The sequence below is a fragment of the Ctenocephalides felis genome, unplaced genomic scaffold, assembly GCF_003426905.1.
Source record: "Ctenocephalides felis isolate EL2017-DRISC unplaced genomic scaffold, ASM342690v1 CF-g0.4_SCAFFOLD_01886, whole genome shotgun sequence".
NCBI lineage: Eukaryota > Metazoa > Arthropoda > Insecta > Siphonaptera > Pulicidae > Ctenocephalides > Ctenocephalides felis.
The window spans coordinates 180143941-180159244 of NW_020538040.1; the positions used below are offsets into that span (position 1 = coordinate 180143941).

At 32.3% G+C, this 15304-nt stretch overlaps 1 protein-coding gene across 1 annotated transcript; it reads left to right on the forward strand.

Annotated features, from left to right (window-relative positions):
* The first annotated feature begins 263 nt into the window (after positions 1-263).
* Positions 264-14146, forward strand: LOC113377594 (GATA-binding factor C-like). The gene is made up of 4 exons (XM_026617962.1): positions 264-372; positions 8740-8923; positions 9818-10005; positions 14010-14146. Exons 2-4 carry the CDS (start codon positions 8758-8760, stop codon positions 14034-14036), a joined length of 381 nt encoding a protein of 126 aa, XP_026473747.1. The 5' UTR covers positions 264-372; positions 8740-8757; the 3' UTR covers positions 14037-14146.
* The last annotated feature ends 1158 nt before the right edge of the window (positions 14147-15304 follow it).

A 15304-nucleotide genomic window follows, 5' to 3' on the forward strand; every position in this document is an offset into this window, starting at 1 on the left:
GGAGTTTGTCGGGTTTGCTAGTTTATTATAATAATAGAATATATAAAATTGCATTTGCAAATTTTCAATGCACAACTCTCATACTTCCTGCCAACCAGATTCCATCTGGTAGTGTGACCGTTAATAGTAGCTTCTAGTATATGTGTGTTCTATCATCTGCGTTTGTTATAAATGAATGATGATCACGAATTAAAGCAACTAAGAAACTAATGAAATGAATCCTTGTTTGCGTTTCAGTCACTGCAAAGTGCGGCGAGGAGGGCAGGAACGTCGTGCGCCAACTGCAAGACGACCACGACCACTCTTTGGAGACGCAATCAGAACGGCGAGCCCGTTTGCAATGCGTGCGGACTCTACTACAAGTTACACAATGTAAGTAGTAAATGATAATTGTAATTGATCGATTTTAGAAATTGTATTTCATTGATTTTGTTAAATAAAACCTTGTACAATTATTGTGCGAGTGGATACCCGCAAATTGCAGAATTATACCATCGTGCATATTCACTATTTCAATAAATTGTGGTGTGTTTGATACTACGCCAATGCCTATTTGTCGATTAATATGATTATGCAAATTTGTGCAACCTGTACACAAATAATTTAGTCGTTGTTAAATATTAATTTTCAAACTAGTAATAAACTGTATAGATTCAATATGTTGGTAATATTCGAAGCTGCCAAATTTTATGTACTTATAGCAGTTGAGCAGTTCTTAAAGGGTATGAAGTCTCATCACCATTATCTCAAAATCAAGTATATTTTAACGATACTATTTTTTAACGATACTATTCTAAAGTATAGACTTTAAAATTGGGCGACGTCGCAAGATATACGGTCACATTGTCAATTTTTAACGTAGTATTTTTTGCAACTAAACCAAAGGTATAAACTATGAAATAGTAGTAAATAAAAAAGTGCAATAGAGTAAAACAGACAACAGTTTCTATCAGATTACTCTGATTATGTCAATTTGTGCAACATGTACACAATAATTAGGTGGTAATATACGAAGCTGCCAAATTTTATGTATATATATTGGATAGAGGTCAAAGGTTCGCGGGTATAAAGTTTCATCACCATCTCAAAAACAAATATATATCATATTTTTTACGATATTATTTTAAAGTAAAGGGCAAAAGATGTTTATTCAACCATCGTCTAAAATTGGGCGACGTTGCAAGATATACGGCCACATTGTCAACTTTTTAACATAGTATTTTTTCGCAAATAAACCAAAGGTATAAACTGTAAAAAGTAGTATATAGAAAGTACAATAGAGTAAAACAGACAACTGTTTAACGAGATTACTCTGATTATGTCTATTTGTGCAACCTATACACAATAATTTAGTCATTGTTAAATATTAAATTTCAAGGTTGTTATAAACTATATGCATTCAATATGTTGGTAATATTCGAAGCTGTCAACTTTATGTATTATGAGAATTATATAAATGTTATTTTATGAGAAAGAGCAATGCCTAAAGGTTTGCGGGCATCTCAAAAACAAGTATATTATGGTATTTTTGCAGTATAATTCTAAAGTACTGGGCAAAAGATGTATAACAAACTATCGCCCAAAATTGGGCGAATTTGCTATCACGAAATAAACGGCCACATTGTCAATTCTTTAACGTAGTATTTTTGGCAACTGAACCAAAGGTATAAACTATAAAATTGAGTAAATAAAAAAGTACAATAGAGTAAAATTAGCGACTGTTTTTATCAGATTTCTCTCATTATGTGATTTTGTGTAATCTGTACACAATAATTTAGTAGTAATTTACGAAGCTGACAAATTTTATGTATAGATTAGAGCAGTGCCTAAAGGTCCGCGGGCATAAAATTTCATCACCATCTCAAAAACAAGTATATTATGCTATTTTTACAGTATAATTTTAAAGTACAGGGGAAAACATGTATAACCAACTATCGCCTAAAATTGGGCGACGAGATAAATTTTGTAGAGTTTCTTAACGCAAGTAGTTTTCCCAACTAAAAAATTAAAATCAAGTAATAAAGACAATTTGAGATAAATTAAATTAATAGTTATTTCAATTCTGATGATGAGTTATTTGGACCAAGTTCCATACGAAAATATGCAGTGAGATCTTTGTGAAAAATGCCCGTGTAATATGTATTTCAAACAGAAGTTCATCTCATGTGTGATATTTTTAATTTAGGAACAATGAGTCTGATTATAATAAATTCAACAGAAATACCAACCAAAACTAGATTTTTGATAGTTGTAAGGGTTGATAAATATAATTTTAATTTTGTTGTTTAATTTAACCAAATGATTAAACTGCATAGCTATCATTGTATCAAGTAGCTATCGTTCTGTAAAATTCCTTTAAAATTAAAAATTAAATAGTAGAACTTTTTACCCCCTGGCTGTCTCTTTTTACGCCTATAGGGTAAGATAAAATAGATAAAAAAAATTTTGCAAACCAGCAAACAAAATATTCCTACAATAATAAACCTTCTGGAAATTTTGCTAAATATAGCTCGATAGTTGTCTGTTTGATACGTTCCAGGTTCCATACCTGGCTTGAAGAGCATGATTGTCAAGCAGTAGTGACATTGGTTTTTACTTGAAAATATAGATAGCAATATGTTTCATAGTGAAAATATTTTTACCCGGCATTGCTGCTTCAATATAAAAAATTGATCAGTGTAATAACAAAACTCATCATATAGAAATGGGAGTCGCCATCTATAAAAATCGTATCTTATACACTAATTATTCAATTATATATTATATCATAACTCTATGTTAAGGTGTGTTCAGTATATATTACAATTTTACATATTCTGCATTTTTAATATTTTTAGAAACTGCTAACTCTCGATTTTGGTGTCTTCCTTGTTCTAATCTGGCGCATTGCCAAAATCATGCCCGCGGCGATATCAAAGTTATTTATTGTTTTTTCCTAAAAACGTTTTGCTCTAAGATGATTTACTCAAAACAGACTTATTAATCATTATAATTTATACCAGTAATAAAAATCAATGGAATAAAACGTAATCTTTGATATGTAAAACAATACAAAATACCTCAAAATAATTTTACAAATTGTTCTAATTTAAATTTTAAATATCAAGATAAACTTAATGAGGCGCGTTTAAGAGTATTTTTATAAGCAAGCGAGTTCATAATTCTTGAAAACAAATTTCATTTTTGGAAGTTCGTTCAAAATTGATCAGTCGTAACAGGAATCTAAATAAGATTCATTGCGGTACTGATGAAGATGCTGTTCGGAGGAGTACGCTCAGCGGTCGAAGACAGCGAACGATCTCATCTCCAGCATTTCGCCAATTATAATTTCTAGTTAATTAATTATAAATGTAACAACACTCGGTCGTCTGTCATGGGGGGCCCACTTTACCCGTTGCAAGAGTCGCGGCAGAACAGTGCCTCCTTTGTTCCCCTTAACATCGGATTCAGCGCAACGCTTGTATTTGCTCAACCGACCGACCAGCGGACTGGCGTTCGCCTAATTTATTCACTATTACGGAATTCTTAGAAAAAAGGTAATTTATACGCGTCGCGTTGATACTCATTATTTTCATTTTGTTACTGTTATGTGCACGATTATTTGTGATGGATGCGCAAGGATCGCTGAGCCTACCACACAATGCGGTTAATCACGGCTCAGTCGGCGGACTTGAAAATTTTAGAGGGATACAAAACAACCGAAAATAATATCATAAAAATTCAATTTGACTTTTAGTATTTATACTGCTAAAACCAAACCAACTACATCACAACAAATAACACACAAACAAGACAACAATAACAACAAAAATGCAGGATATGTAAAATTGTAATAAATACTGAACACACCTCAACATAGAGTTATGATATAATATATTATTGAATAATTAGTGTATAAGATACGATTTTTATAGATGGCAACCCATTAAATAGTTGTCCCATTTCTATATGATGAGTTTTGTTATTACACTGATCAATTTTTTTATTGAAGCAGCAATGCCGGGTAAAAATATTTTCACTAAAAAACATATTGCTATCTATAAATCAAGTGAAATCAAATGTCACAACAATCATGCTCTTCGGGCCGGGTATGGAACCTGGGACCTCTGATTCAAATCTTATAGTTCTAAGCACTATTTCACGGGGTAAAATACCAAATAGGATTTATAATTGTCTCTTCAAATAGAAAATAATGTATGTAGCTAAATATACAAGTTTACAAGACCGATAGAACCAATTTATTCGATTACGAACTTAGTACTGTAATAGTAAAAAATGAGTGAATATATGGATTTTATTTGATAACTAGGTATTTGCTATATTAGATAATTAGATCATAATTCGAGTAAATGTATCCGTCATCCAATATCAAGCCATTTGCTAATTCAAACCCTCTGCTGGCGCATTTCAGTGAGTTGGCCTGCGGAGTCTTTTACCATAATGTACAATTACTGCGTTTGATATGGAATGGTGTGCGATTCGTTGGTATATTTCTTTTTCTGTTTTGTCCGTGTCTACTCTGCGTGCGTTAAACAATGGCCATGTCTGTTTCTCTATTTCACAAAAATAAGCTGTTTTTAATGACCGGACGTCGGAAGCGATGTTGTGTAGAACGGCTGTGCCGCACATTGGGCGCATGTTGCGTTTAAATTTCAACTCTCGGTGAAAACTAACGGAAAACCATCGCGGATAATATGACGGACGCGTGTGATTTGCGCGATTATCCGTTATTTCAAAACGCAAATTCAGAAGAAATCCAGGCAAAAATCATTCCCATTGACGACTGCAGTCAGTCGCATCGAACGTTGACAGGCCCGACAAGATGTCTTCATTCCTTAAAACTCAGATATTTATAACTCGGAAGTGACTGATGATAGAATACATTTTTTTAACATATTATTGGATCTTCTCCCTTTTGAACTAGTCAGTGTTATGTGCTTTGAATTAGAAATTCCAAGTTCGACATACAGATGTCAAGCAGTAGTGACATCGGTTTGAACTTGGTAATATAGATAGAAATATGTTTCCCAGTAAAAATAGCTGTTACCTGGCATTGCTGCACCAATAAAAAAATATTATTTCAGTTTAAATATTTTGCAACACTCGAAAATTCCAACGGATTTTTTAAAAAATTCCGTTCTCCCAAAAACTGCTAACAATTTTCTACAAAGAATAAATCACTTAGACTATTTAGATGTCAGTGTAATAAGAAAACTAAGAATAAAGTTCAATAATGTTATAAAACGCACATTTATTAATAACTAGTCTGAAAGCGTAAATATAATGTACTAGCAAACCCGACGAACTCCGTTTCGCCACCAGATGGTTTTGTGAGAAAGATGAAGAAATTTTTTGTTTGTTTTATATTTGAAAAGAAAAAATTTGATTTTATTATACAACGGTAATGAATTTATTTCGATTGCAAAAATGAATTGTTTTTTAGTTGATCTTCTCTAAGTAAATGAAAGTGAATCCGCAAATTATCCGTTTCATTGAAGTGCTCTTTGGTAAACCACATTTTTTGTTTTTTGGTCTGACGTTAACACAAACAAAGCGGATGGTTTACCAACTCGTGAACAGGCAACGTATAACTGCCCATGTGAAAAACAAGGATTTTCTAAATAATCTATTTGAAATTTAACCCGCAAACACTAAGCTATTGGCCTTGCGACTTGTTATTTGCCAAACGGAAGACCAGTCAGAATCATTGGTATGTCACTAAATCGCCAGCAATTTTTGATTGAATGGTGAAATTCAGTGCGTGTACATCATATTTCTTGGCGGCATAAATTGCTCGTAGACTTAACCAAGCATAATTCTGAAAATTCTCACTAATGTCATTACATACTCGAATTTTTAATTACGTTGCGTGAAGTTCCAGCGATTTGCATTAGGGCACGATTAGGGTGCATTAGGCCATGCACCACTAATTTTCTTATCTATAAACCTTGCGGAGCCCGAGACCTTTCCAAAGAATGCAAAATTGTCGAAATCGGTTCGTGCGTTCTGGAGTTAAATCGCCAGGAAGGAAAACCCGACTTATTTATATATATATATACGATTACGTGGCCGTAACTATAAAATATGATGTCGAATAGTTTTTTTTTTAATTTTTTTGTATTTGTCATTTATATCCATTTCCTGGTGGCCTAATAAGAGTATAGAGTGCAATTCATAATTAATTCGAGTTAGATATTTATACGCAAGGCATGCGAATTTAAAGCACATAAGCGCTGGCTAATATTGGCATAAGCTTCTTGCACGTCGGTGTTTGGCCAGCCACCAATTTACTTCAGATCCCTATCGTGGATGATAGGTCCACAAATACAGAGTAAGATCGGAAAGTCTGATAGAATAAACTTAGCAGGGACTCCGACTGTGACATAGAGGAACTTGTGATTCTGCCCCCTAATGTCTAATATAATAATGAGTCGAGTTTAACTCGCACACATTTCAATGGGAATTCTACATACGTTGTATTATACCTTATATGAGGCAATGAGAATCTACATACAAAGTTATACAATGTTATTCCCGCCTATAAAACAGCTCGGGGTATAAAATGTATAGCAGGTACGCGACTTGTACACTAAATTAATTGATATGATTTATAACGTGTAAGAAATACGACAAGCTACAATTATTTTGCGTCTTTTATTTTCGAAATAAAACGAATGAATTAGAACCGTCGTAACCGCAGAAGTTCATACACGTATTAATTACAGTCATTAGCAATGTATAAATTTGTTGAAACGGACTTGAAGAAAATACAGAGAAATTTTATAATAACATTTAAATATAAAATATCTGAGTAAATGTTTGTGGACCATAATTATAGGTTCGATACGTTATAAAGTAACATTGTATTACGATCATGTCAACGTATGAATAGTTATTTCGCTTCAACAATTTTCAGAAGAAACTTATTCGCAAATATCAATTTCATAGCGACGGGACCTTTTTGCATAACATCCGTATACATACAAATATTGCAACAGTGCTCTTAACTAAATGCAATGGGGTCCTTATTGTGTCCTATTTTTAAATCGTATCAAATTTCACTCCCGGGCCGACTCACCTTTGTGCTTTGAGCTTTCATGAAAAGGACTCTTGAAATTGTAATGCATTTTGCAGTAAAACTTGCGACAATGTAATAATGTGTCCCCTTTTTATATTTAAAAAAATTAATGATATATGTGCCTCTGGTCCCTTCTCATTGGAACTGAGCGATCAGCACGCACCAATGACAAATCACATGGACTTCTGCGCAAGCACAATACAATAACTTCGTTTTGGATTAGCCGAAAATCCACCAGAAATCCGGGCAGGCAAGCGTTGTATTATTTTTATATTGTCTGCCTCAAATTGCATATACTTTTAAATATAGTGCACATATAACGATAAAAATTAACTAGTGGTGCATACTTCAAGGCAAATTCAAACTACAAGGAACTTCCCGTACCGTAATTATTTTTGTGAAAATTTTGAAACATTAGATTTAATTTTGATTTTTTCTAAAATAGACTTTTTGACAATTTTGATGTTTTTTTATTTTATTTTAAATTTTTTTTTTTGAAAATTTTGAAATTCTATAAAAATTTTAAAACTCATTCAAATGGGTAACCATATTGTCGAAAATATCGAAGACATTTTTTTGAACTATATAAGTGAACTTTAAATAATATAAATCTTGGTATAGATTTCACGGAAATGCTAACAAATATTGTACTCATTATTAAATTATTTATAAAATATCTGAATCTTATGTGCATATGTCCAATTATCAATTTCGACCGCCAAATAAAAAGTTCTTTTTTTGGACCTCCTAACCGCTGGACCTGCCTTCCCTAATGTTTAATCAATTCTTCATTCCGTCAATACAAGTGAAATGTTTCTAGAATCATTCAAATCGGGCCTATACATACATACAAAAACTCACTCGCATACATACATTTTTTCTAAGGTATGCCAAAATGTTCAGAAGGCTTCGAAACAAAAATACATGCAAAAAAATTTATTTTCGAAAAAATTAAAAAAGTGAATGGTATAAAAGCACTTTGCAATTATCTCATATTGTACTTCCAATAATGTTTAATTTTCTAATTAATATACTTACAATGTCGCGCAAACTTCCGCATAAATCGTTTACGTAGGATTAATAAAATCATTATACCTGAGGCTTTTGATTTCCTAACTACAATTAAAATATATAATATTAATAAATTTTGTATTAAAAACTTGTTTCATAAACAACGTTACAAGGTTAATCGTATTTCATGTTAATTAGTCAATTAGTATGTTAATTGTAAGAGCTGCAATAAAACTGAATAGCTCATGGTTGTCTGCGAATTTAAAACAACGTTGAATTTATGAACGTATAAACGGATATTTATAAACTTATTTTCAAATATTATTTTAACTGTAATCATTTATCCATTATTCGGTTTAGTAAGAAAAAAAATTACAATAGATGTGCGCCTATGATCCCATACTTTGAGACATGAGACGGATCATTGATTTTATTGTTGTGCGCTGTCGGTATATTGTTATTCCTAGTGCGCATAAGTGGTTTTGAAATTGTTTCTTTATACTCCTTAAGTGGGGTCGTTCTTTTTATTTCATTCAATATGTCTCTACAATCGATGGATCCATTCAAACGTATCCCTCACACGTACGAAAATATTTTAGAGTATTAGTTGCATGATATTTACTAACGTTGCCTAAATTTTCTTTTTGCAGGTGAACAGACCGCTCACCATGAAGAAAGAAGGTATCCAGACGCGCAACCGCAAACTTAGTTCCAAATCGAAGAAAAAGAAAGGTCCATGTATGCCACTCGGAGGACATTTAGGAGGACCTTTGGGAGATCTCATAAAACCTCATGAGCAGCCTAAGCCGTTTGGATCAGGATTCGGAAGCATGGGTATGTATTATTAGATGATAAATTTTATTTGTATAATAATTGACCTAATCGTTAACTAGATAACGGTGCACACCCTGTATATTCATAAATAATATATAAGGAAACTTCAATAGGATTCCATTAAGTAGGTTCATTAACCACCACATTCCATTTCTTCGTTCATCAGACACCGCTCTAAATGTCTAATAGTATAATTACTGGTATAAATTCCGGTCAAATCATATTTAATCAAAACAAGCCAACTCATGGCATTCATTCACTTAAGCACATGATATGAAAAGAACTCTCTTCCAGAGACGGCATCTTACGTCAATCAATCACAAGAACAACACTGACAAACCTTATAAAACACTATTAGAGGCTCGTAATAAAAGTCGAATTTATTAAAATGGTAGTAGCTTTAAGATATTTAGTCTTCTACAGACAATACATTACTGATATCTTTTCATTTTTGAATACAAGCTTCCTATCTTGAACGTTATGAATAGTGATGACAGAATCTCTGATTAACAGCATTGATTATTCAATTATGATATTGTTACCAAACTTATAAAAAGAAATAATAATTGAACCTATATAGATTAATACAATCATAGAAACGTTTATGTAAAAATCCATTAGGTGTGCACAATAGATATATCTAGAACTTTTATCAGCCTGTCAATGGTTAGACATTTGCTATTACTTTTTATTCTTACTATTTAATTACTCAAAAGATTTTATCGCATATTCTACACCTGATTGTTAATCATTTTTTGCTAGTATAATTGCACATGTATCAATTACCATAACGAAAGATGTTCAAAAAAATTTATTTATATATGGCAAGAGTTTATAAATCTTGCCCGTCAATTAGAATATTTCTCACTAAGTAGACAGTCTTTCCTGGTGCAGGTCAACACAGCCACCTCTCTCCGAGCCTGCACGCGCACGCGATGCCACATTGGTACAACATGGGCAGTGTACCGCCAGTTGGAGTCGGCGGCAGTGTCGGCGGCGTCGGATCAACCCAAGGCGGTTTCGGCGGTCCGCCAGCGCCCGCACCCTACCACCACGTTGCATCACTGGGACTGAATTCAATGGTGAGTAGTAATAGATAAACAATATTAGATTAATTTAGTCGCTTATTTGTATAACCCTTTCTGCTCGGCTATCTCTCTGAGAGGACAACATAATTTCAGCATATCACTCGGCTGTGTCCTCTGAGGCACTCTGCAGTTTTTATATATTTTACAATGATTGAGTTTGTATTCAAGCATCGAATAATAGATAAAGGATAAGCAACCCACGGTTCGTGAGCTTCATGCGGCCTTTTAACTATTTTACTTTGGCTCGCCAAGCTTTTATAAAGTAATTTATTTATTTTATCAACTTTCTTCCAATAATAAATAATTATAATATATTATTTTTTGTTGTGTTAATTTATGAAACAACTTACTTTTTTTAATTTAGTATGTATTTTTATATTGTAATATTTACTAGTATATACGTCATACAATTTTAAAAATTCAATGCACTCCGCGAGTTAAAAAGTTGCTTATTTTTTGAATAAACCTATGCAGAAAATGTTCTCTTTTCAAAATTTGCTATTATTTATTTTTACAGAGGTTTTACCCTTTTTAACATATTTTTTTTATTTCTAAATACGGTAAAACTACGAAGCAATTCGTAAAGCCACATTTTTATTAAAAAGGACAAGGTCATAAAAAACAATATCTTAGACTTTTTTATGAAATGTCACTATGTCTTTTGGAAATTGCTAAACTTTAACATTCTTCCAAAAATAAATTTTGACATTATTATAAATCTATGTTCTTCAAAGTCTACAAATTCATATAAAGCAAATTGCATAATATACTCAATAATATAAAGTATACAGCAGGTACGTTTTTGTCAGAATGCGGCACCAGTTGCTGATAGATTGTTTTTGAATAGGTGCCGAGCGGAAAGGGTTAAATCTACATGTGTGTACTTGCATGTATGAACTTTTGTGAATACATTATTAATTATTTAGTATTAAGTTTGTTGTGATTGATGAATATACTCGTCATGGTGAAGTGGCAGAACTTTGTGTATTGACTTGATACTTGACTTATTCGTAGATAACTTCGACTATCGGTTAACTAGATTACAGTTTTTTACAAAGAAACAGAACATATTCCGAATTTCAAGATATGACTGGACCTAAATCAGAGGTCCCGGGTTCGATCCCGCTTCGAAATGCTTGTTGTCAAGCAGTGGTGCAACGGTTTTCACTTGGAAATATAGAAAGCAATGTTTTTCCCATTGAAAATAGACTTCATCCGGTATTGCTTTATCATAGTAAATAAATTGTTATAATAATTCATCACATAGAGATAGGAACACTGTTTTGGTTGCCATCTGTAGAACCGACTAGAGTATTAAGGCTATTTAGCACAGCTGCTTATACGACTCTTAAGTTCTGTTTGCTGCTCAAAATAATAAATAAAAATTGAAGTTATTTAAAAGATTTTGGGGCTATGCTAAAATAAAATAATAATAAAATAATAAAATTTTTTATGAATAAAAACAGTTGCAAAGTGGCATTTTATCCTAAAACGACATTGTACCTCGATTCTGACGACATAACGCATTTTACCTTAAAACAACATTTTACCTCAATTCTGACTGTTTACAATGTGGACACCAAAGTTAATGAGTAGCAAATTATTACAAATTACTAGTATCTCAATGTTTGAGGCAAGTTGTTTATATTATAAAAGATTATTCTCCCGTCCCCGCCGTCCGGCATCAGCACCGCATGAATATAATAATTTCAACGTTTCTGCAATGCAGAAATAAAAAGTGTCGATAATTAGCGTGTACGCCGTACAATAAATTATGAGATGGAATAAATTATCTTGATCATCTACGCTTTAGCAGAGTCCATGCAGACTTCTTGAATCCTGATACGAATCTCGTTTAAACACAGAAATAGAAATCGCAACTAGACGCGCGACTGTTTCACTGTTTCACTGTTTCACTTGACCCGGTTCAAATGAACCGAACGTGTCACGAAGGTTATTATTATTGGATGGTTATACCGACATGAAGACACAACGGTAATTATTCCTAGTTGTGGACATTAACAATAACTATATTCAATTCGATCGAAATCATATCATATATCTTGATATTGAAAAATCATAAAAAATGCAGTAATTACATTTTGAATGCGTCGGTTTCGCTAGGGCTCCGATACACACGGACGTTTTGAGCAATTTATTTTATATTAACCAGTTTAATGTGGCGCACTCATCGAACGGTCAAATCGAATCCATGGCGTATACTCGTCATCACAGAGTAAGTTGCGTCGGTAAGATCTTTGATGAAAAATATGGGTTTATTTCACAAAATTTTTATTACTACATTTTACTTCTTTTTCAACATACACATTCGTATTAAACTAAAAATGGAAACAAATCAATGAAATATTATACCTTATTATAATAATAATTATAATAATGTTCAGTAGTAGGACCAAAGGCAAGTTCATGGTGTGGATGCATCAAAACTCAACGATTTCCTTTCCCTCTTTTGTTTATTATTTCCATTGCCATTTTATTGCCATTATTCACTTATATGTATTTTTTTTCAAACTTCTGCTTTTATTTTTCTTGGCCCTGTGCTTTTCCTTTCAGTTCCCTGTATTTTTTCTTCTCGCGTAAATGTTTTATTTTATTTTGACATATTTTGGAAGATCTAAACTTTTTTTCAGAGCAATCGTACTGCTTTAACTGCATAAAGACGAAATATCAAAGCCCGTAAGCGCCGCGTCGCCGTCTAACGCGTAAACATTGGTACGGAACCCATAGAAATGTAAAAAAAATTTATACTTATTGTTAAAATCTCTATAAAATATTTGATAATTTGATGTGCATATGTCTAATGATCATTTTTGACCGCCAAATGGCATTTTTTTTTACTTTTTTCATCAGATCTCCGAAACCGTTAGACCTGCCTTCATGAAAATTTGATCAATTCTTTATCTTGTCAATACAAGTAAAATGTTTTTTGAAATATTCAAATCGGACGCTCCGTTCTCTTAAAAACTGAGTTACCGTTTTCGGCACTTTTTGCCCCGTATCTTTGGAACGGCTAGACCTGCTTTCGCCAAAAACTAATCAGCACGTCTCCTTATTAATACGAATCGAATGTTTTTTGAATTATTCAAATCGGTTGATCCGTGTTCCCGAAATCGTCGACGAAAATTTGTATCCGCACATACATACACACACGCACATACATACATACATACATACATACATACATACATACATACATACACACACACACACACACACACACACATACATCCATTTTTTCTAAGGTATGCCAAAATGTTCAGAAACCTCTGAAACGTAAAGATATATAAACATTTTCATTTTCGATTTTTTTGCGATTACTATAACTTGCCCTACGGGAAGTTAAAAATCATTAATTTTCGGAATAGTAATCATTAAGTAGATATATTCCGCTCTATGTTTTGTACTGATTACCGTTGATTGGTATACTCTTCCACATCTTGGGAAGTTAATGCAACTTGCTTCAAGGTAAAATGCCACTTAGAGGGCGTCCCGTAATCACGTGATCGATTTTTTAAGGATTTTTGGACTCCCCTCCCCAATGGTGTATTTTTAGTCACGAGAAAAAACATCGGATTAAAAATTCACGTGATATCTTACTATACTCTTCCCGCCCCCACGTGATATTTCGTAATTTTTTGTCAAAGCCTTCCTCCATCTAAAAACTTCACGTGATTAATGGACGCCCCCTTACGACTACTTATTTTATATATATTCTAAACAACTTGGCATTCCTGAATATATTTTGTTTTTTTTCTAATTGTTGCAATTTAAATAGCAGATGATCACTTGATTTATACGCATGACGAGTATTCTCGTCAATTTACAAAACTCTCCCACTTCTCCATGACGAGGTGGTATTGCTAGTAGTGGTATTTCTGTCAATCACACTTGTAAACTAGTTTAAAGTTATTCTAGTGTCGCATATTATATCAAATAATCTTTTATAATATTTAACAAAATTTTTCTTTCTATTTCAGAGCGGATGGCGGTCAGAGTACACGTGATTCTCTAAATACTAAGCAACTAATTTAACGTCTAATCCTGTGAATATGTATATAAACAATTTGTAACAGTACAAAAAGAGTTCCCAATTACGTTTGTATAAAATTTAAATATAATCATATATAGAAAAAAAAGATTGAAAAAAACGAAAAAAAATAATCAACAAATTCATGCAATTAAGAACGAATGGAAGAGATCGAATATAATTATGAAACAAGTCGAATCCCGATGTTCGTCTGCCCAGTCTAGTCTCCGCGTCTCTTTTAGTGGACCGAGCGATACCACCTGGATGGTGGTCTTAGAAAATATACAGAATATTTAGATATATCATTAAATAAATGTATTAAATTATAACTAAAGTTAAATGACTATGTAATTAAATCAGCATAATGATTCCGAGTGTTTGTATTTTGTAAATATTTAAACTTAAGTAAAAAAATCATTTATTAGTTTCATTTAATTATATGTGCATGTGTATATATTTATATATGTATATACAGGTATGTACGACCAATATATGTATATATGTATATCCAGTGTGTCTGCAAATATATATACTATTATTTAAATATTTGAATTCTATGATAAAAAATGGGTGATAAATAAAACATTACCTGATCCCACCACTTAGTAAAAATAGTATTTAAAAATGTGCAATTTTCCTTTAATTTACATTGTGTATTAAAATCTAGATTTTAATTTTATTCGAGTGATGCATCCTATGTTTCTGCACACTGAAGGCCTGATTATTTAGTTCACTTACACATGTTACAGAATGTTAATTCAAGTGATTTTTTTAATTAGAAATTATAAGCGACCAATTACAAGATAATTATTTAAAAACAAAAGTAAATAAAATTTGTAATTAATTGTAAATAGTTGAGAAATAAATTAATTGTTAAATAAATTTGTTCATAAGGTATTGTATACTACAATGAATGCATACACAGTTGCCATACGGTTTTATCTTTTTTAATATTATAAAAACAAAATATTATGTAAATAGTCTTATTTTTCGTCTGAGTTCGTATTACGATTAGAATATAACAGATATAAATTGATTAATGTCTGAATGTTTCAATGTAATATTGTACATGCGAAGTGATTTCATTCACACAAAATAAATATATAAAATATAACGTATGCTTTTCATTTTCACTCAATACACATACTTCATTCCTCCAAATTTATTTCAGGCATAAAGAAGACCAAAATAAGTTAGTAAAAAAAATGTTTATATTTTTTAACGGGCCCAGCGGTGGCGTAATCG

What these genes read in the sequence shown, in the direction of transcription:
- LOC113377594 (XM_026617962.1), top strand. Translation starts at nt 8,758, where the DNA reads ATGAAGAAAGAAGGTATCCAGACGCGCAACCGCAAACTTAGTTCCAAA. An exon ending in ATCAGGATTCGGAAGCATGG is followed by an intron (nt 8,924 to 9,817) that starts GTATGTATTATT and finishes TTCCTGGTGCAG; the next exon opens with GTCAACACAGCCACCTCTCT. An exon ending in CACTGGGACTGAATTCAATG is followed by an intron (nt 10,006 to 14,009) that starts GTGAGTAGTAAT and finishes TTTCTATTTCAG; the next exon opens with AGCGGATGGCGGTCAGAGTA.